This window comes from Sciurus vulgaris (genome assembly GCF_902686455.1).
Source record: "Sciurus vulgaris genome assembly, chromosome: 8".
NCBI classification, from domain to species: Eukaryota; Metazoa; Chordata; class Mammalia; order Rodentia; family Sciuridae; genus Sciurus; species Sciurus vulgaris.
Window position 1 is genome coordinate 89,919,096 of NC_136468.1, and position 23,745 is coordinate 89,942,840.

The 23,745-nt window shown below is 39.7% G+C and overlaps 1 protein-coding gene across 8 annotated transcripts in view; it reads left to right on the forward strand.

Annotated features, from left to right (window-relative positions):
- CREB5 (cAMP responsive element binding protein 5) overlaps positions 1-6,778 on the forward strand; it is a 392,310-nt gene extending 385,532 nt beyond the window's left edge. For all 8 annotated transcript variants that reach the window (XM_079152559.1, XM_079152564.1, XM_079152560.1 and 5 more), the window contains one exon: positions 605-6,778. In XM_079152559.1, coding sequence (XP_079008685.1) covers positions 605-768 — 164 coding nt within the window. In that variant the 3' untranslated portion in view covers positions 769-6,778. The remainder of the gene's footprint in view (positions 1-604) is intronic.
- The last annotated feature ends 16,967 nt before the right edge of the window (positions 6,779-23,745 follow it).

The following is a 23,745-nucleotide window of genomic DNA, read 5'->3' on the forward strand; positions in this document are numbered from 1 at the left end:
CCTTGAGAAATCTGTGAACTGGGAAAAAGGCATTCAGTGAACCACCTCTAGTGCCTTGGGACACATTGACTACAAGGGACCCACTGAGCTGAAAAGCTACTGACCCATTTTTAGTTTACCATTAGATAAAGTGAACGAACCCCTTTTTCTCGGTCCCAGTTTCTGCACCCAGTCTACGTCAGTAGATTAATTGCTAGTTGAGTAGGGGTTGGGTTAAGGACCAGAGGTTTGTGGCTGAAGATCAATTTATTTTCAAATAATTTTTTAGATTGAGCAACACAGACTCTCCATCCACATGTAAGTATTTATGCATATTTGATATATGGCTGAGAATCCAAGATGGGGAGTTCACACATCGAGACTCAAATACATGAAATCATTTTGCTGAAACAGAAAGCATGGCTTTGCTTGTAGTTTTAAACCTGGAAGGCATAGCTTTGTGACCACAGTCTAAATTGAAAATTTTGAATTCACCTTCCAGAAGAAAATGTGTGCAACCCTTCCATGTCAAGCCAATGTCTAGTCCTGTTTTTTTTTTCTGAGGAGTTTGCAAGTCTGCACAAGAAAGAGCTATATTGGTGTGTGCATATGTGTTTTTTCCTAGGTCCGGAGAGTAGTCCTCCTGCAAGTCCTGTCCCAGCTTGCTCACAGCAGCAGGTCATCCAGCATAACACCATCACTACTTCCTCGTCCGTCAGTGAGGTGGTGGGAAGCTCCACCCTCAGTCAGCTCACTACTCACCGAACAGACCTGAATCCAATCCTTTAAAATGCACGGGTCAGACCTTGCCTCCAAGAAGAGCTGTAGCATACCATGCATCCTTTCTCCTAAGGGCATTTTTAGAATTAACTCAGAGCTGGAAGACTCCTCAGCCCTTCGAAGACTGGCTTTCATTTTTATAGTTATTATGGAAATGTTGTCTTTTATACTTAGTTATATAAGAAAAAAAGGGAGTTATGCAATTAATATCTGTCAGCTTGGGAAACGCTTTGGTGCTTTTCTCCAATTTTCTGGTACCAGTTACTTGTTTATAAACGGAACCTCTTCTGTATATAGCCATGGTTTCCTTCTTTTCAGTCCAGCCCTTTGTCTGAAACAATGAATTTTGTTAAAACACAGCTTTTAGCCAAAATGAGGCATACCTAGATGTCAAGTGAGATCGATTCAAGGTAACCGGGTAGGAAATCTGATGACGTCATAACTCATGTTGAAGTTGCGCTTTGATGTCACCAGAATCCCAGATTAAACACACGGCCTTTCCGACAACTGTTTCTCTCTTACCAGAAAAAATTATAAGACCCATCCATGTCCTAATAAAACCGCCAAGCACCTCCCCACCTCCCCTCCCCTTCTTGGTCCACTTGCTCAAATGCCCAATTTCCCTCCCTCTCCATTTCCACTTTATCTTGGGCTCCCTGTCTACTCTTCATTTTAACTTTCTTCCGTTTTATTTTTTTCCCCTTTAGCATTGCATGTGAAGAAGAAAATAATGTTTAAAGAAAAGAAAAAGCAAACCTCAAAAATGTGGACCTAGCCATTGCTTCACTTGCCTGTAACCCACAGCTGAAGTTCATTCAATTCTCACTTTTCACAATATAGTTACCAGGAGATGTTTAATGTGCCTGATTTAAGGTTTTTAATAATCAGAGCAAATAAAAGCTGGTTTGGTTATAGGTGAAGCACTGTTGAATGCCAGCTGTGGAGACAGTAGGAAAGGGAACTTTGTAAGCCCCGATTGTGAAAGTCCAAATTATGATGCGGGGCTATAACATCACACCCTTGAATTACAACTGGTTTTATACAGCCTGTCTATAATGTTGAAAATCCATGTACTATATAATAATTCAGAAGGGCTCTATTCACTACACAGATTACATTGTTCAATCATCAGCTCCTAATAGCCTAAGATTTATTATTATTATTTTTTTTCTTAAGCCTACAGAGCCAGCTCTGCTGTTCTGGTGGGTGAAAGCAGACTAACTCCTGGAGAAATGAAGAGACAGCAAGTCCAGTGTTTCCCTGGGGTGCTCTCAGCTCCCAGAACAGTCGCAGCGCTCCATGGCTGCTGACGGAATCCCATGGATATGTGTGGCACAGGCTGCTCACTCTGCTCTTCTAAATAATTCTGATTTATATGTTCAACCACTTATGTGAACTTGCCCATTATAAAAAAACAGATAGGACCCAAACCACAGTCGTGCCTCCTTGGAACAAGCCATTCTACTGTGCTAATGTTTTAATATTGCATTTCACAAATAATAGGGGCTAGTGTTTCTCTCTAGCAGTCTAGGCAGGTGCTGGTGGTGTTTCATCTCCATTTGAATGCTTGACCTCTGTGTGTGTGTGTGTGTGTGTGTGTGTGTGTGTGTGTGTGTGTGTGTATGGGTTGTAAAACAACCGTATTTTACAAAAAAGTGTCACTTTTATAAGAGTTCAGAAAAGGGAAGGATGTGGCTTTTTTCTCTCATCATAGTGTAAGAATCTATTTTGGAGGGAAAAAAAAGGGAGAAAATATGAGGGCCATGAAGCATGATTTTTATAACTAGTTTCAGTTTTATCTAATAACTTACTTTTTAAATCAATATTTATCAGCAATCTTTCCATGTATGCAGTGCTTTTGAAAGATGGTTTTGAGTGTTCAGTACAACTTAGGACTTGGCTATATGGTCTAAGAATCAGAACAAATGCAAAAAAAAAAAAAAAGAAAAAGAAAGAAAAAAGAAAAGAAAAAAAAGAAATGCAAATGAAAAGGATTTTCTATTATATTTTAGAGAAACATATCATTTTCAAGTATTTTAAATACTGAATTCATAGTTAGGTTTTTTTGTTTTTGTTTTTGTTTTTAATTCCAGCAGTAACAATGGTTTAATCTGACTGGCTTCCTAAGAAATGTTTAAGATTTAGTTTTAAAAAGAAGTTAACATTTGTATTGCTGTTTTAAAATCAAAAATAATTTTTTTAGAATTCCTTCCTAGTACCATCTATATGTCCTCCTTCCCCACCTCCAAAACAAGAAAAAGAATGAACTGGAATGATTGGGGATTTTAGGTTTTTTTTTTTTTTTTTTTTTTTAATTTTTATTGTGTTTTGCTTTAAGTAAACAAAAACTTTTCTTTCTTTTCTGATGCATAGCACTTAATGAAATGGATTTTTAAAAAATCCATTAGTAATATCAAAATGCCCAGGGAGTGACCTGTCACTAAAATTATGATTTAGTTACTTCTCTTGATTGAAATATTTAGTTGTTAAACTGAAAGCCTTTGCAGTTAAGAACTTGCCTGAGTTTTCTTAATTCAGCAACTCGACAGTTTGACTGATGTGCATTATTTATAGCTCAATTATGTCTGTTTTTTATGCTAAGTAGGCAAACCAACCACACACGTTAGCAAACCCGCCTCAACGTATAATTAGAGTAAACTGCCTTCTTGTTATATTCAGGGCCTTTAGGTATGTTCATTCACAGTATGGAAATACAGTAAATGGAAGATGCCAGCTAGTTGCCAGTGCTTGAAATCCAAACAGAAAGATTCACTGGTCACATCAACACTTGGCATACCAATAGTGAGGACTTTACCTAAAGGTCAGCCTTTCACCAGGTCATGGGATCTGCCTGGAAGTCCCTCCCACATTTCTTGCCAATCTAGGAGAACATCTTTTTAAGCCAGTTCTCTCCCAGCCATGTACACATTTGCAAGTCACTGATAATGGCCTTCAGAGCGCCATCCTGGGGAGGGAAGGTCCTTACAGCTCTGCCTCTCTTCATTTGTGTGTGGCTTTCTTCATCTGCTGGATCTGCCTCGGAAGTCATTGCCAGCTTACTGGAAACATCTACAGTGCCTCCCCTGCCTAATGTGCTGGGGCTAACAAGAGAGTACACCTGAGAGCATTTCTACTTGATGACTCCTCACCTAAAGGGAGGCTTCTGTGTCTTAATTGTTTGTCCTTGACACATTTCTCCATCTAAGATGCTGGGACAGGGATAGTAAAAGTCCCAGCCATGGATGAATGTACTCATTTCAAAGCCAGGTGTTAAGTCTGAAATTTTCCCTTTGCACTCAAACCCTCCCCTCATGGTGCATGCAGGCCACCTCGCTGTCTCAACACACCCTGAGGGAGACAAGAGGCTTGTGTGCTGTCAAGGCATGTGTTATAATAAGTAGGGGGACAGAGCAAATGACCTTTGGAGCCCATCTAGTCAATGAAATAAAATGCAGTGCATGTTCCCAGCGAAACGTGTCAATGGCCAATGTTCAGGTGGTTGTTGCCTGTCAGTTACGCAAATTTTAGTAGATTAGTTGAGTCTGTCATTAAAATCATAAACCAGCTACAGCAAAAGACCAGCCTTTGGTCTTTTAAGCATCAGTAACTGCTACAAAACTAGCCATCCAGTTAGACTAGAATGTGCTTCTTTCTGATTAATAAAAACCATCTAAGAAAATATATATGTATGTATGTGTGTATACAGTGGAATTCAAGGACCAAAGCAAAATTTGAACAGGAATCTATTAATTTAGAATTTTATAAGATATTTATTAATAAATGTTATTTTTAAACATTCCATTTGAACAGTATTCTTCTGTAGGATCTACTTGTTTTTAAAGTATTAGTCCATAATAAACTACCCTAGTTGTGTGTATTTTCATGTTTCAGGGTTTCAAATGGCTGTTCGCCATCATTTGGTGGAAACGTTTGCTTAGATCTCTGTGCATAGATATTTCAAGGATTTGTATTGCTCTGTGAGTTATTTTTAATCTACATTCTGAACCGTCTCTTTTTAACGTTTATTTCTTCTTTTCACTTTTAAAGTAAGCTCTTTAATTTAGGAAGCAGAGTTTCGCTAAAGGGAATCAGTAACTATAACTGGAACAGCTTTCTTGTAAAAGTGCAAAAACAGCTTCATCTCTGATTCTCTCCCCATCTCCTGGAAGGCCTTGCATCCCTCAGCCTCCTCAGAGCTTCCCGCCCCTTCCCAAACAAGATGCAGCAGCTTTAAGCCATTCAAGCCCCATTGTGCAGTGTATCTGAGAAGGGAAAGGAAACAACCCATTTACATTTGAATAAAACTGTGCCTATGCGAACAGGAGCAATTTAGAATCTCTTTTCTGCTTTGAAAATAATTTATATTTTAAAATTGCACTTTAGCTTTTTTGATTCCTTTCCATTTCTCTTGTTCTCTTTCTAACCTCTTCCCTGTCCTTAAACTTGCCCTGGCTCCCTGCTGTACGACTTCTCTGCCCTTCTTCTAAGGCTCTGAGCTGCATTTTTAAAATACTTTACAGAATATTTGCACCAGGTACATTTGCGCGCATTCGTAGTAGCATAGCTAAGATGTGTTCCTCACACCAGCCTAGGTGAAGCCTGCTACGAGAATGCCAAGAAGAGCCAGTACACTATAGGTTTATAGTCTCTATCCCTTATTCTTAGCATGTTTTTTAAAAAATGTTATATTATGCAACAGATGTGAGGCAGCAGCTAAGCTACACTTAAGAATTTTCTATCTCGTCCTCCAAACCAAAGTGTCCTGAATGAGCCAGGAGACTTATTCTTTTGTGCATCATGGTGCACGTTTGACTGTTGTCCTAGCCATAGTTTCTGGGGCTGCTGACGTAGCAGTGGCCCTATGGATTTCATTCCTAGGTCTCGAAACTACAGTGTTGCCTTGTTAACATGATTAGAGACAGCACCTCTATTTCACAATTATAGTCCAAGGAAGAGTAAGAAAACTCCGGAGCAATAAACTTACAAGTAAAATCCAATACCAAAATAAACACACAAAGAAATTTTAAAAACAAAAAGCCTATCTCATCATCATTGTGAAAATAAAAAAGTGTATGTCCATTCAAAATATTTTACTATTTCTTGTGGAGTTTTTCAGTGATGTAATGCTTATAGCCAAATTGCTTAAAAAATGTTTATATATTTTTTTCCTTATAAATCGTCTATTTTTTGAAGAAAAGAAAAACCTATTTAAGTGCAAGCTGTAGAGGGGGGGAAAAGCCAAATTGCCAGCATTTGTTAAAAGATTAATCCTCTGAAGTGGCACTGTGATACCTTTCCAAGCTTATCATCAGAAAGGAATCAATAATTATCAACTGCTATATTTAAAACAACTTACAATATCTAGCTCATTAGAAATCAGGATCTACAAGCTCTTCCTAAGCTATTTAAGGTTTTCTTACACTAAGCTTTATATTATAGAACTTTATAGGATTTTTAAAAAATAATATAAGATGGCCTCAGGACTGAGTATGTGGGACCTGAATAAATTAGCTTTAAATACATCATTAAAATCTTCTGCACAATAAGCTTATTAGATTGTAGTTGGCTCCTTTGGAATGCCAGTCCTCCCGACATGGCAGGAAACACTGGAAGGTATCAGCAGGGCCCAAGTACAGTGGGCTTAAGAGAAAGGACCCTTCCCAACCAGACAAACAGTAGACAAGAAGACCTGCTCGCCCCCTCTCCTTCTAACCTCTGCTAACCCCATTCGCCTCCTAGAGAGAGGAAGCTGCCTACCACCATTTTTCTGGAGAAAAAGTAAGCTTGAAATGTTCTCCCTGGTGAGGGCATAGGGTTGGGGAATCTTCTGAAAAGACCCAGAAAAAAAAAAAAAAAAAAAAAAAAAAAGGCTCCGTTTAAACACAATGTTCTAGGACAATTGAAATATAAATATTGTCCAAAAAATATAATTTAAAGAAAAAAAAAGTTTAGCACTGTGTAAAGTAAGTGTTGACCAAGAAAGTCCCCTCAAAAAAGGTGCTGTCACTTTAAGTTCTGGACTTGGGGTTGTTTGTCGTTGTAAACAGCAAAGCATTTGTGTTTGTCTATCTGTAAAGCAACCACCTTCCTTTTGGAAGGAGAAAAAACTTGGGGGTACATACATGTAAATATTTGCTGCAGCATTTAATATGTTTAATTTTATGTTAAGCTTTTTGTTGCATCCTGAACACATTTATTGTTACCAATGGACAATGAGTTCATTAAGACTGTTGAACTAGGTCAGATTTTTACATCTCTTTCTAGCAAGAAGAGACAAGATTTTGTGCATTTGTACAAATGTTAATATCACTGCAATTCCAATATAATAAAGCACTCAAATGCAAAAAATGTATGTAACCTTTATATGATGAAATTTGGAGTTGGGGTTAATGGCATCTGTTCCTCACACATTCTCATTCAGGTCTTGTACACAATGGCTTACCTTTCAGGGGGAAAGAAGGAGGTGAGAGTTTCTCTTTTCCTGATGTTACTTGTTCCCACTTCCTCTTCCTACCAACTTTCCAGCTATTTTTGTCGACTTTTTTGCTGCTCGACTAAAAGACAAGATCAATTTTAGGGGAGGAAAAGTTTATTTGGGGGCTCATGGTTTCAGAGCCTGGGCAGCAGGCTCCATTCCTCAGGGTTTGGGGAGAGGCAGGACATTGTGGCAGAAGAGTGTGGCAGATGATGATCAGAAAGCAGAGAGACTCCACTCTCCAGATACAAAATATATATCCCAAAGGCACACCCCCAGGACCCACCTCCTCCAGCCACACTCTACTCACCTACAGTTACCACTCAGTTATTCCATGAGGAGATTAATTCACTGATTGGGTTAAGACTCTCATAACACAATCATTACTCCTGTAAACCTTCTTGCATTGTCTCACACATGAGATTTTGGGGGACACTTCACATTCAAATCATAAGACCAGCTGAGGTCACTAGTCGAACACATTCACAGTGGGTTGGCCACACAACTTCATTTCACCATAAGGTTGTCTAGGACTGTCACATCTTAACAGTCAAGAAATATAAGCATCCCAGTCCAGGTCACATTTCTGTATGTCTCAGAACCAAGAAAATCAACTCCTGGAGTTCTTTACTTGACTTCCTGAGAAGCCCTAGGGGTGGTGATAACCCCTTTCCTTCTTCCTCAGACTTTCATTCCTTTACTGTTTGTTTTAAAGTCATTTTTACTTTTCTTTTATTGTCCCTGACTGATCTGTCAGTAAGATTGGAATCCCAACTATCATTTAGCACCAATTTTACTATTATGGCCTGTCTCAGACATCAGTGTGTTTCACCTGGATCATTATGATAAATTCCGAACTGGTAGCCATAAGGAAGTTTTGATAATGAAAGTCAAACCATGTCCCTTCACCACCCAAAACTTGACGACAACTTCTCATGAAATTCAGAGCAAAAGCAAACTTCGTTACCACTGTCTACTTCAAGTTCTCTAAAAGTCCTCGGTGACCCCCCTCACCCCATCAATTCCCTGAATTCATCCACTGTTCCACTTCCCTGTTCACCTCTCCAGCTCCACTGATAGCCTATGAAGTGTCTCAAACATCTCAAGCACCGTCTGCCTGAGATTCTTTTCACAAGCTGTTCATTCAGTTTTCTCCACTCACATACAGCACAGCTCGCTCACTCAAGGGTCTCCCTCTCAGTTGAGATTTTTCTGACCTTCCTATACAAAATTCCATCACCCTTATTTTTCTTTCTCATCTTTCCTCTAGTGCTCTTCACCATATAACAAAATTTATATTTGGTTGTTATTTTTATGATCTGGCTCACCCAATAGAATGTAAACTCCATAAGCGCTCAGGCATTTTCAATCTTGTTCCCCCCTGTGACCCAAGCTCTTGAACAGTGGACACATGACAGGCACACAATAAACATTTGTAGGAAGGACAGCCTTCCTACAGCCTTTTCCTTTCTAGTCTCTTTCTTATTCTCATAACATTCAACCCACCTACCTGGTCCACTGGCCAGAGCAGCCACATCTTATAACAAGTAGCAGGGCATGTGATCTAACACGTATACTCTGACAGGGGGACAGACTATTTTCAATTGTGACAGAAATAATTTGAAGGAAACTAGTGCTTTTCTGGTGGTAATCCTACCTGTTACATTTGCATTTAGACCATTCAGTATTCTCACAGTTCCCAAGAGTTGTTTCTAATGTTCATCCTTATGCTCATTTGCAGTTTCAAAAGTCATTTCTATTGGTTAACAAAATTGTTATGATCTCAGCTTTATACTTTGAATATGGACAACTCTAATCTTTGTCTTCCCTTTCATCTCTGTGTTTCTTGAATGTTCTTCCACCTTCCACTATTTGAAGTTGGCTATTTGTTGTTTACTGAATCACATTTTAATTTTTCATTACATATTCTCTTATCCAACAAAAGTAGTTTTTTTAATCAAGTCAACCTGTCTTGCATTTAGGGACCTACATATAATTACACATTATATAATAACATTTCAATCAACAATGGACCACATAAACGGTGGTCCTATTAGATTATATTGTCTAGTGATGGTGTAACTAACCTAATTTATTTAAATATGCTCTACAGCATTCATACAACAATAAAATTGTGTCATGACATAGTTCTCAGAACACATCCCCTTCATGAAACCACAGAGGACTACATGTTCATCATGAGATGATAAAAATATGAAGCTTCTTCAGAGACTACTTCCTTTTGACAACTGTAGATGGCTTTTTGAAGTGACTGGAAGGATGGGGATCTATAACATTTGAAAAATAGTTGTCTGTTAGCTAGTGATCTAGCAAAACCATATTGCTGAAAATGGTTATATTTAATCCCAAATAAAGTCATGAAGCCTTTAGTAACCAATGAGTTGCATCTCGTGTGTTGTCTGCTCCAGCATCTTTATCCACATCACATTTGCTCAGACCCATTGGAGGCTGAATGGTAGCAACTGTCAGAAATCTTGCATAAATCTCTTGAAAGCAATATTACTACAACACAGACCCAATGGACTATAAAAAGTCTCCTGTAAGTCACTTGCCCTGGTACTCTCTAGGGACAGCTGTCTACATGTTCCTTTAAATGAACCAAATAAGATGCTACTTCATGCCTAATACATTCTTACTCCTCAATTCTCATTTAGCAAAAGAATCATTCTGAGTTTCTAAAATTGTACATATTGCATTTACACAATCCGTCCTCCATGATTACATCAGAGCTTACTTAATTGGAGCATTCTCTAAATCTGGCTCGTTCACATTGCCCTCAATTGATTCACTTCCTAGACGGAGTGGATTTGCTTAAAGAAACGGGAACACTGTCAAGTAGGCTCAAGTGATAGAGGATGTCTTGTAAAGACATAAAAGGTAGCTCAAGGAGCACAGCCAGGTTCTACGGCAGTTATCATAATGAAGCCTCTGGAAAGTCATAAATGGCTAGTCTCTCAGACAAGCCACATGGGAACTTATTCTGCTCTATTGCTACTTTTCTCTGTGTGTGAACTGGTTTGTGTGCTCACTCAATGACTTCTGGGTGGGCCCACCATTCCTTGCTCCAAAATGATGGCCTCACCCGCCAGCATATCTACAGTCTTCAAATTCAAGTTCTAATGCCAATCCATGAGGTCACCATCTTTCTATTCCAATTCTGCAGGACAGAATCCGATTGGCTATATCAGACAGGTCCTCCACCCCCTTCCCTGAGTCCCATCAGCTCTGTCAGGGAAAACAGCGCTCCATGTGTTTAGAGCTTCTTGTGAAAAGATAACAGGATTTCCAAATATGGCGTGAGGAGAAAAGGATTGCTGAAGGAAAATAGTTGGTATTTCTTAAACTACATCATAGGAATCTAGTCATTTATTTTTAAAGCATACCAAAGTACAAAGGGGAGATCAGCACAAAGTAAGACTAGAGCAGATGTTAACAAATATTGAATGAATGAATGATTGATGAATTCTTGTTCCACTGAAAGCTTGGAATTTAGATAATCATTGATGATCAAATAATAGTAATTTTATAAGGCTAATTTTTCCCTAGGTATTATGGCCCAGATTGTAGGCTTTAATATTCAAGATATAAGAATTAACTATCAGCAGAAGTAATATTTTATTTTGTCCTGTTTTGTAATGGTTTTCTACTCTCTGGCTTTAAAATCACCTTACAACCTACTTTTTCCAAGAAAGATCATTGCAGTATTTTTCTTATAATCTCATAATTGATTCCCAAACATTTGTGTTTGCAAGAATATTAGAATAACATCTCTCCAGGATAAGGTTAGGAAACACTCTTGTTTCCAAACTCCTTCCAGGTCCTATGGTAGTTGCCTTAAGAAGTCTCTGTGTCAAGCACAGTATGGTCCTTCTCAATAAGGTGGCAAGAAAGTAATGCTAATTGCTACAAAGAAGGGTAACATGAGTTTTAAAAGAACATGAGCTTAAAAGTGAATGAAACAGGGGCCGGTATGTGGCTCAGTGGTAGAGTGCTTGCCTAGCATGCACTGGATTTGATCCTCAGCATCACATTAAATAAATAAATAAATAAATAAATAAATAAATAAACAAACAAACAAACAAACAAATAAATAAATAAAATAAAGGTATTGTGTCCATCTACAACTAATTTTTTTTTAAAGTAGCAGAAACTACCTGAAGTAAGAATTAGTATTTCTGTATTTTAATGCCAAATTGCCTATTTATTTCCTATGACCTTAAGCCAATAGCAATCTCTGATCCCTATAAGTCTTCTGTGTCAGGACAAACACACTCAGGGCTGAGGTGGAAACAGCTTCAGTAATGGCTGTCTGTGGCACTCCACCCAATCACTACCACTTCCTTCTCTGGAAAATTTCTCTTCCCAATTCCATCCATCTGGCTCCTGCAAGAGGTTCCCATGACCTGCCCTTTGGCTGCATGTTCTTGGTCCAACACTCTTCCCTTAGCTCACTATGCAACAATGAGCAACTAACTATTGGGACAAGAAACCTAGAGAGTTAGTGTGTGTGTGTGTGTGTGTGTGTGTGTGTGTGTGTGTCTTCCCTTTCACAGCTGAATCTAAAATATGTGAAACTCAGAGTTAATAGGAGCCATGTTTCTGCAAGCAAAGGAATTAAGTCTATGGCCAGAGAAAGAAAGAAAGTCAACAGGGCAGATGGAGAAAGAAGAGATAGACCTGTACAAATGCTCATTTCCTTTTTAAGCAGTTCCTAATGACTCACTGCAAACCCAACTCTGCACACAGCCTGGTTCCACAAGTTAGCACAGGGTCCCTTTGATAAATGTCTCCTCTGGTTTACGACAGTTCAAATGGGTTCTATTGCTTGAAGCAATGGAGATTAACCAATGCTCCATTACTCAAGCTCCCATGAGAAGTCCTTCTTCAAGTCCTGGAGTCTGCACCACTCTGGTTGACACAGGAAAGGTGACATAAAGCTGCCCAGGAGATGCAAGGAGCCACAGCTCATTCTCATTCCACCCATTAGGGCCTTAACCACAGAATGAGTGGGAAAGGTGCTTTCCAGATCCACAAGCTACGTGTGGTGCAGAATATCCACACGTATTTCATAGAAGAGTCAAATTTAAGTTATCTTGCTTAAAGAATATTTGCAAAACTAGCATTATACTTGCCCATGAATGGAACTCTCTACAGGAATAGTTTCATGAATAGATAAAGGAGTCTAATGTTTTTCATTCCCTGTGTGTCCTTAGGTATTTAGAAAAATGTATAAGGAAGATGTTTAAATGCAAATAACAGACAACTCACCATCCACTGGCTTAAGCAAATAGGAGTTTAGTTTTGCCATATAATAAGAAATCTGGAGCTAGCATCCTTGGCACTGGTCCAGAAACTCAGTGATGGAATCACCAGCAGCTCTGCAGCACTCCTGGTCTCTTCCTGATGCTCATTACCTCCTGCTCACAATAGCTGCTGAAGCTCCAGCGCACACTCCCACTCAGGCTAGAAGTGGGTGGGAGGGATCAGCATTAAGGTTTATCCTCCCCCATCTCCTTTATCAGGGAAAAACAAAGACTTTCCCAGAACTACCCATGCTCTTAGACAATTTGATTGAATGTCACTGGCCAAAACTAAATTACTCGGCCACTCACTCTTACCTTTCAAAGAGGCTGGAACATGGAGAAGTTCATCACACTAGTTAGACCTAAGTTTCCCAGCTAGAGTGCCATGTTGGGTGTGCCCTCTTGGTTATAGTTGTGCCATGTAAAATAGATCCCCTATCTCTTGTGATGGCTTGTTGTTTATGGCCATAAGCTCTTTCAGAGCTCCTTGGAAGGAGGCCTAAGTTCAGTGACGTGCCTTGGCCCCTTCAGATAGTGATCACAGGGAGAAACATCTGGCACTTGTTGGAGACATGGGAGCATGCTCCACCTGGACATGCCCTGGGGCAGCCAGCTATAGAGCCTGCAGCAGTGCACAGGAAGAAGCAGCCTACGACACAGCAGGAGAGGTTCCTCTGTCCCTGTCTGATGGGGAGATGGCAAGACCCAAGGTGTGCTCATGAGGGTTTGGGGATAAAGGAAGTTAAATGGGGGCCCTTGGCAGACCCAACTCCCATTGCACATCCTTAACTTGAAGTTTTACCTGTACCAAGGGTGTGTCCTTGTGCAATTGATGTGTCAGTTTGGTAGGCTGACTACACATCCTGGAAATTAGATTTTCATCATGACTTTGAAACATTTGATATAATTTTTTTTTACTGCAATTGAGGCTTCACATTATCAAGTGAAATTTAAAAATTCTGTCAAAGACATGTCAGATTTTTAAAAATCACTTTGACTCTTACAAATTCAGAATGGTTTTATATGTATGGTCCTAATATTTTTAGTCACCAATGTGTGTGAACAAAACTGTGATGACTATCAAGAATTTGGAGAAGTCATCATTAAAAAGCTGGATGAGAAATCATATCTGACCACTTCAAATCTAAAACAGTATTATAATGCAGATTTCTGGAAATAAACTTGGGTCCCCATAAAAATATTAGAAAATATTTTATCTGAAAACTTTTAGCCAGATTTAATAATTCACATCTTTCAAAATATGTGTTTTATTTTTCTTATCCTACTTAAATAATTTGAAAAGAATATAATATTTTTTTTTCTCCAAGCCTCATATTAATTCCCTCCAGGTTAGCACAGAGTGATAAGCAAATATAATTATATTCTATGGGCCAAGTCATGAAAAAAGTTTGGAAACACTGGTCAAGACCATCGTCCATCCATCCCTAGAGACTGGGCATGTCATCATCCCAAACACACTGTGAATCTGTTAGCAAAGAGGACAGGAAGAATGGATAGCAGCTCCTACACTGGGTTATATGTTTCCATTGCAATAAACTCAGGGTATTGATTAATTGTGTACACTTTCTTCTTTAGTTCTCATTTAAAGGTGTGCCAAGACTAGATCTCCAGTACAAATCAATCAAATGGAGCCTCTCCATGCATAACTACTTCCACCATTATGTCCTGGAGATCGAGCATAGAATCTTCATAACAATGTTACAGAATAACTCGGTTTCGAAAGGGTTTCTCCACCAACCATAAGTCCAACATTCTGGTTGAACTGTGAGGGCTACAGCTTCCTGTTGTTTCTTTGCCATTTCCTAGCCCCTGAGGACAGAGTTGGCAAGACAGAAGCTTCTTGTTCAAAGCCACTCTACCTGAATCTCATGGTGGGGGAGTGGAGTCCTCCTTGACCACCTTAAATCTTGTGTTATCTATGGATCTCCTTCTCTTTACTGTTAGTGCTATCAAGGTACAAAGATGATTCAGGCTGAGTGCTGGTCTAGGATGCAGGGAAATGATGTACGAAAACTGGACAGACAAATGGGTGAGAATAGTTGGGTCCTATTCTGGGAAGGTGATTTGTATACTGTGGGGTGGAAGCATGAGAAAGAGAGAAGAAATCTGGAAGCAAGACAGTGAAGGTCTAACAAATTTAACAAATGGAAATGTTAAGCTGTGGACAGCAGGAAGCCTTTGAAGATTCTGCAACCAGGAGTGGTTTGAGAACATATTAGGTTGTAATGTTTTCTAGTTCACAAAGACCTTTTTCACATTCCCTCTCATGTGTCCCTTAGTTTTCAGCCAATTTCATATGGGCAGGTACCCAGAAAGCAACAGCTAGAAGAGCTTTCCCCCCACCAGCAATGCTCTCAAGAGGGAAACTCTGGCACAAACTGCCTGGGCTTCTAACTTGGTTTCACTGTTTGCAGGCCGTCTGAAACTGAGTGAGGTACTACTCTGTGACTCAGTTTTCTAATATGGCACATGGGTCTAGTAATAGAATCTACATCATAGGGTTGCTAAAAGAATTAAATGAAAAAAATACATGCAAAAAGTCATTAGAAGGATACTTGTGTATGCCTGTGGTATATAAAAAGTCCTCAAAAAGTTTATCCATCATTACTTTGTGATTGTATATGTGCATGTGTTACTGAGGACAGAACCTAGGACCTTGCCTACATTAAGCAAATCCTCTACCACCAAACTACATCCTAGCTCCCCTGATGCCCACTTTTAAAGTTTAGTTTTGGGACAGCATCTTATTAAGTTGTCCAAGCTGTCCCTGAACACTTCATCCTCCTGCCTCAGACTCAAAGTAGTTTGACTATGAGTGTGTACCACCATGTCCAGTTTGTGACACTATTTTTAAAATTTTTTTATTTGTTTTAATTAGTTATACATAACAACAGAATGCACTTTGATACATCTTATATAATGGAGTATAATTTCTCATTCTTCTAGTTATACATGAAGTAGTATATACACTAGTCGTATAGTTATATGTACACATAGGGTAATAGTGTCTGATTCATTCTACTATCTTTCCTATCCCCATCCCCCCTCCACTCCCTTCAATCCCCTCTACCTAATCTAAAGTAACTGCATACTTCCATAGCCCCTCTCCATTGTGAATTAGCATCCACATATCAGAGAAAACATTCGACTTTTGGCTTTTTGGGTTTGTCTTATCTCACTTAGCATGATATTCTCCAGCTCCATCCGTTTACTGGCAAATGCCATAATTTCATTCTTCTTTATGGATGAGTTATATTCCACATTTTTTGTATTCATTCATCTGTTGAAGAGCATCTAGGTTGGTTCCATAGTTTAGCTATTGTGAATTGAGCTGCTATAAACATCGATGTGGCTGAATCACTGTAGTATGCTGAAGAATACAAACAACAATGTTGGTGAGGAGATGGGGGAAAAGGTACACTCATACATTGCTGATGGGAATGCAAATTGATGCAATCATTATGGAAAGCGGTATGGAGATTCCTCAGAAAACTTGGAATGGAACCACCATTTGACCCAGCTATCACACTTCTTGGTTTATACCCAAAGGACTTAAAATCAGCCTATTACAGTGGTGCAGCTACATCAATGTTTGTGATACTATTTTTAATCTCAGGATAAATGTTAGATATTTTACATTTATATTATAGACATTTGTATACACACATAATTTCTCCCACTAGAATTAAGATCCATAAGAAAAAAATAGTATGCCATGCTTTAATTCCAACTACAGCATTTGGCATTTAGTAACCACTGAATAAACATTTGTTGAATGAATAAACTGTCAATGAGACTGGATTCACCAAACCTTTTCATTTTCCACCTGCTCCTCATAAATAAACCACTTCCTAGGCCTACTATATCTAAGTGGAATCATGTGACATGTTATGGATAATGGATTGTGTTCTGGCTCCTAAAACCTCTGTGAGACACTCCAGATTCATGTCACTCCCCTGACCAAAGATCTTACAGAGGAGTCTGAGGTCCTGGAGGAGGACAAAGAAGCACCAGGTAAAAGGTGCCTGGATCCCTGAGTCACTGCATGTAGGAGAGGCCCCCAGGATTGCTGACTGACCAGGTAGACATGTTGGAGTTTATGGAAGCAGGAAGATAAAATCCATTTTGTTAACTCACTGAGATGTTTTTGTTTGTCTCATTGTGGTTTTTTAAATAGAAATTTTCCTGGTTTGACTGATGCAGAAGAAAGGAAGGGACATTGACTTTCATGTTTCTGTCTAATAGGAATAAGCAATAATAGAAAAGTAGGATGTAGAACTGAAAGCAAACTTCAGTGAGCAGTTAGTTCAAATGTCTCATTCTACAGCAAGAATCAGAGGCCCAGTTTCATTAATGACTCACTCAAAGTCACACAACTGTAACTGGATACCAGACCTCCTGATTTCTAGGCCAATGTTTTGTTTCGTTTTTCCTATTGGCCCTAGAAATTAAGTATATTATTGTCATTCAAACCAAGTCTACTAGAACAACAAAATAAGGAAATTCTCTTTTAAAATAAAACAAGAACAGGAAAACAGAGAACATTTAACTAAAACTCAATGATAAATTAAAACCAGGTTACACATTGATTTTTTAGTTCTTTCAGATGAAATTGTCCCAACATTGTCTCAGTTACAAAGGCCTTGTTTGTGTGTTTGGGTGAGTAGTATACCTCTTAGATCCCAGGAACTTTGCACTGGCAGATCCGATTACTATAACAATAGTCTCCAAGTCCACACACTGTGCATTAAACATTAATGATGGAATGATGATACTTACTTTATTGTGCCTGGGCCACTTCTTGACTAAATCAAAATAGCATTAACTAATAAGAGATTAAAATATTTAGATTCACATTAAGGAGTTTACAAAACCAATCTCCCAAACCACTTAGTTTTATTTACTTTTTAAACAATTTTAAAGTTTTCCTGAATAGTGCAGTACAGAAGAAATTCATCAGGGATAATAAAAATAATAATTGCAAATGAGCAATGCATTAAGGAATGTTCTTCTATAAATGCACAAATCCTGCAGTTCCTTAGAGTACAATGGCCCTGAAGTCAGCATTTCTAGGCCTAAATGCTGGCTCCATCATTGTGTTTAATGTGTTTAACCTGCACATCAACGTCTTAAGACCTCAGTTCCTACACCTGTAAAATCAGGACAACAATACTTACCTCCTTAGGTAACCTTACATGAACACCACCACATGAGGAAATGTTACTTTTGCAAAACTAAAGAAAAGCATACAGACTAAGAAAAACTTTGAACTTCCACCATGTCACAGAGTATTGTATGTTGGCTGTAGGAAAAGTTTGGGAAAGTTGCAAATTCCATGGAAGCAACCAGATCTGTCTTTGGTTAACATGGGAGCTGAAAATCTGAGTTGTAGCGGGGATTCTGAAGGATCGGAAGAACACTTACCTGGTCATCCTGATAGCGGCAGGATCATTATCATTATACCAACAGACTTTCCTCACTTCTGGGTCACTGCTTAGTAGAATACTCTATGCCAGTCTTCACCTAAATGAATTCCTCTTTTGTCTAAGTTTTTCTCCTGGGTTATGATCAACTTAAAAACCTAGACTGGTATCCTCATGAGGGTCTTAAATACACAAGATGCTCAATAAAAATTTATTGAACTGCCCTGACCAGCAGCTCACTGGGGTCGAATACACATCAGGCATTGAAAAGGATTGAGCTTATGCAAATGAAAAAAGCTGGCCTGTTCTCTGAAAAGAGTCAACAGCTATCATCCACTCCCTAGGCTGGGGGCTGTATACCCACTAAAGCACTAGTGAGTCAAAGGCAGCCGTAGGATGACTGTCCACTTTGATTTTGTTCATCTTTGTACCCAGAATCCAGGAGTAGGGCCAGAAAACTATAGTTGACTTCAAGCCCCAAAAACCAAGTTATGAGACTCATTTGAAAAATGGACACAGAGTAACAATTTAATATAGGAGAAAGATGCCTGTCTTAGAGGTATGAAATATAATCTCACGATATGCACTGCAGGGTCTCAGGATCACTTCAATCACAGGGAGAGAAACATAAACCCCTGTCTTAGTCTCAGTGACACAAGCCAACATTTGGTGGCATGGCTGTAAGATAAGAAAATACAGCAATGATCCGAAGAAAGCAGTGTGGTTCCTTAGGGCCTCACCTGCCCTGCTACCCAGATGCGTGCCTGCACTGGTGCTGGCCCTGGGGATGGTGGGCGGGCCACACTAGCATCACCTGGCAGCTGGTTAGAAACACCCAAATCCCAGGCCTGGTCCCAGAGCTATGACACAGACTCTACATTTTAACCAGAAGCCTGAGATCATTGATGAGTCATAAAATTCAAAAAGTATTCCGTTAGGTAGAGGTTCTCCATCAGGTAGCCTCAGTGTAGTGACCTTAGTTGTGCAAAAGGAAATGGTAGGAAGAGAAGAAGAAGGTCTAAAGTATCCTCCCTGGAGCAGGTACAGGTTTCTTTCATTCATAAATACACCACCTCAACTGTTTATTTCTATTTCAATCTTTTCGTTGTTCACTTTCCACCCAACCCCAAATTTTGTATTAGACCTTCCTTTCACTGAGTCACGCTGCTCATTCCTAACTTGATTTGTTTGTTTTGCTAGTTGGTCCGTTATCATGAGAGAAAAGCTTCCACTAGGTTCATTGGATTGTCTGCAGCAGTGAAAGTGCCTTAGAAATCACTGGATTCTTGATACAAAAAGTCAGAGTCAGAAGAACCAAAACAAAATAGAAAAATTATAGAAAATGTTCAATAATTATTGTACTGCTATATTTTGGGATACTACACAGTATTAAATGATTTATGTAGATCCGTTTACATGATACAATAGGATGTTCATGAATATAATTGGGTAAGAACGTAAATGATTTAGAGGAAAAATAACTCTGAATTCAGTGGTTCTCCAAGTGTGGTCCCTGGACCCACAGCATCAGCAGCACCTGGGAACCTGTAAGAGATGCAAACTCTCAGGACTCAGCCTTTTCAAAACACAAACTCTGGGAAGAAAGACTCGGTGAGCTCCGGCTCCACCAGACTTCTAGCTGATGCAAATTTGAAATCTACTTATTTCATTTAAGAACAGGTTGACCTATCAAGAAGCCAGATCAGGACAAGGAAGCCTTGGAGTTTTCATAGAAAAGAAACCACAAGAGTCTCCAACTAGGACTGCATTTCTCATCCTTAGACAGCCGAGTGAAAGACAAAATTCAAAGAACTAGTTAGAAATTCAGGTAGAGGGCCAAAAGGGTGCATGTACCTCCATGTGAGAGTCCTGGGTTCTATCCTCAACACTGCAAAAAAAAAAAAAAAAAATCAGATCAAATACACTTGCTTCTTAGGGTGATTCTAATCAGTGATAGGAATGTATTTTTTCTTTTTTTCAAAATTTGTTCTTTTTAATTATATATAACAATAGAATGCATTTTGACATATCATATATACATGGAGTATAACTTCCTATTCTTGTGGTTATTCATGATGTGGGAAGGATTTATTTATATGAGAATGTTTTCAAATTTCTGAAAACATCCAGGCAATTTCTCTGAGCAACCACAGTGGTGGTGTTTCTCTCATGTTAAAGTTTAAAAAATTGTCTGCCCCTGGGTCACGTCATTTTATTATTGTTAACTTACAGTTTCAGATTACAAAACACTTAATAATCAAATAGAGTGCTTCTTCTACATCCTATAGTGCATTCTGCTCTTTCAGCTAATGGATAAATTTCCACTTCCCTTCCAAGTATTCACTTATGAGAAGGATTTGAGCTTCCTTTTGGTATGCAAACAGCCAAATCATGCACTTAGACTCTGCCCAGTTCCCCAGAACATGGGGGCAGCATAGGCACAGGTCAGGAGTGTGCGATTTTTATGTCTGGGAGTCCATTAAGCCAGCTAGGGGAGATGGTCTTAAGTAAAACATGCTGTGCTAATAGCTGGTTTCATGATACAAGCAAAACCGGTATGGTGATACCAACCTGCAGTCTTGCTATCAGGTGAATAAAATTTCAATATCTGAATGTATATTAAAGTTATGTCACTTAGCCCAGGCCAAGACCCTTCTTTCTCCTTCCTAGTGCATTCTGCAGGCCACACAATGCCGTGTGATGAAAACTACCCTTTAAACCTGATTAAATATTGACAATGCGTCCTGATAGGGATATGTAAGCAAATACCAAGAAATGTTCAACCATGAATGAACCTGAGTGGGCCGATCTCCAAGGCCTGCAAAAACAATCCAGGTTCAATCTAAATCTAAAACAATTCGGGTTCAAGAGGATCCCATCTAGGTGAATTTCACTTCAAAAAATTTTAAATGTGCACCTGTGACATTGTAATTGTAAGAAAAAGCAAAGAACAGGTGATTTTTATAGGGAAAAGATGCTTCATCCTACTTCAAATATCTTTCAGGTACCAAATGGCTGCATGTATGTGAAAACACACACACACACACACACACACACACACACACACACACACACACACCTCTTATATTTCACCTTTGTGGAAACATTTGTTCTCTTAGTGCTCTTTTTCTGAGCAAAAATAAGTCATACTAAATGAAACTTTAAGGAGCAAAGGTCACATCGTCTCATGAGAACTTCTTTCCACGGATGGAGGTCCTTGTTAATGAGACTTCAGTCCTCTACACCCACCCCTCACTTCTAAAAGTACAAATCCCAAGTGTGTAGTTTGAAATTGAATAATCTCATGATTTCCTGACATAAACTCCCAGTGCTTTGGGAGTGTCTTATCTGTCTTAGGCCTCCATTGCATTCCAATCCCTAGGTCAGTTCCTGTGTGAACTAATGAATGGATACATGGATGGGCAAACTTCTACCTTCTTCTTATGCCCCATCCAAGGTATGTGAGGAGTACTACAGAGCTCCTGTCCTTATCTCCCATATCTTCATACCACCTCTGGCCTCCTGTCTAACCAGTCAGCAAACCCTAGCATTTGCTTGTATCAGAAAACTTGAATCTGCCTCCTCTTGAGCTCATTCTCTTCCTGTTTATGGACTCTCTTTAGCTCTGAGCTGGATGACTGCTACACCCAACTGGCTTCCCTGCCACCATTCCTGTTCCTGTTTGCCAAACTGCTACCTGATTCCTTCTGAAAGCATAGGCCTCCCCTGTGTCTCTCTTCCTCCCTCCCTCTATCCCCTTTCTCTCTGTCTTTGGCATGCACACAGACACACACACACACACGCACACACACGCACACACACACACACACTCTCACACACACACACCTGCCCAAAGTCATGCACTTTCAATGTTTCTTCACTGTGTACCAAGCACAGCTCAGATTCAGCAACTTGGTGCATCCAGATGTAATTCCACAGGTTGACCCCAAACTACCCTGTATCTTCACATTTCTCTGACTTCTCTGTCTTTTCCCCACCTTCATGTTGTATCCCTGCTATTCCAGGGAGGCTTCTCCCCATGCAAGGCCTGTGCCTTCTCCCTGGAAGATGGATTTGTTCGTATGGCTCCCTCTGCCAGGAATCCCTCCCCTGACTCCTCCACGTTGCTGAGCTCCCACATCCTCTAAGCCCAGGCCCACCACACCTTCCTCCACAAAATCTTTCCATGCTATTACCAATGGGACTGTATCTAGCCCTCTATTCTCTCAGTGCTCTCTTTACCATAGCATTATCACAATGTGCTTCTTATCAATATTTATGTGTGTTTCTCTCCCACTAGACGATAGCATCTGTGGGATTGGTGGTATGGCTTATTCATTTCTATGATCCCATATGGCATCTAGTACAGAGCTTGGCACCAAGAAAGGGCTCACGAAAGTGAATATATACCATAGGTTTCTATAATACTATCAGGGACATATCTATTCTATCTGCTATCTCCCTGTCTACAGCATCTCTACCTATCATGTGTCTTGTGCACACACACACACACACACACACACACACACACACACACACACAAAGACACCTACCCAACCCGCCTCAGCACAAAATAAAAATATAAAAATCCTACTTAAGGGCTCTGATATAGCCACCTGAAAGAATATTCTGCGTAACATCCACAAATTAGGGTCTTCACTATCCCCTTTAATTCTTTCCGACAGTCCAAAAGTGGTGTGATGAACTTGTAACTTGCATGCTTCCAGAAAAGCTCACCTGGATTGCAAAGCACAGTGCAGCTCCTGGCCATTTCCCTGTTGATACCACTGGCTTTGTCCCAAGGGAGCCCTTCATCCTGATGTCCAGCAGAGTTCTTCACCCTGGAACCAAACACACATGCTCCATCAGGCAGTCACATGGGGCTCCCTGGTTGGAATTCTAACCCTGCTACCATACCTTCCATGCAGTGGGGCCCCTTTCCCATATTAGCTATTTCCGACTTCAAACCCAATACTTGGCTTCAGTGCAACCATTTTTACCAGATAAAAACGTTCAATGTTACTGAAGTTGGTTGGGAGAGGCTTTCTAAGTCTCCTGTTGGATTAGACCTGCTCGACACCCCACAGTCCCTGGCTGCTGGGCCTTCAGCTCAGAGCAGATCACCATTTGACCGGAATCATCTGGGCCCTCCCATCTCTTTTCCAGCTAGGCAAACAGACTTTGGTCTAAATTTGCCTCAGTGTAACAAATACCCTCTTCATTCTAGTCAATAGGTAAAATCCAAAGGGAATAAACTGAATAAATGTGATTAAAGCACAAGAAAATGACATTAAAATCTGAGCAAAAGTTCCATTTAGTCTAAAGGGAAAAACAGACTTTGGAGAACTGAATATGGGATTTTGAAGTTGCTAAACCAAGACCAAAAATATTTGTTTCCATATTTTCCCTACTCCTATTTCAAGGTGCAGAAAATCGTCTTTCTTCCAGACAATTTCCTCCTGAGAGGCTGTACTTGGCCTTCCTAATCCTTTGATTGGTAAGAGCAGTTGAAAAGAATGTCTAATTAAATCCCATTTTCTGGAAAGAAGCAAGCTGAGCGCTCACAGCTCTCCAGCTTCTCTCCGGACTGTGGTATCAGTCCTTCGAAGAGGCTGGATTCATTGCACCCCATCCAGGCAGGAAAAAGCCTTCTGGTTCAGCCTCAGGTTTTTCTCTTAGTGACAAAACATGGTTGGAGAAAGTTGTACAGGTAAACTGTACTATAATATGACCCTGATCTGAG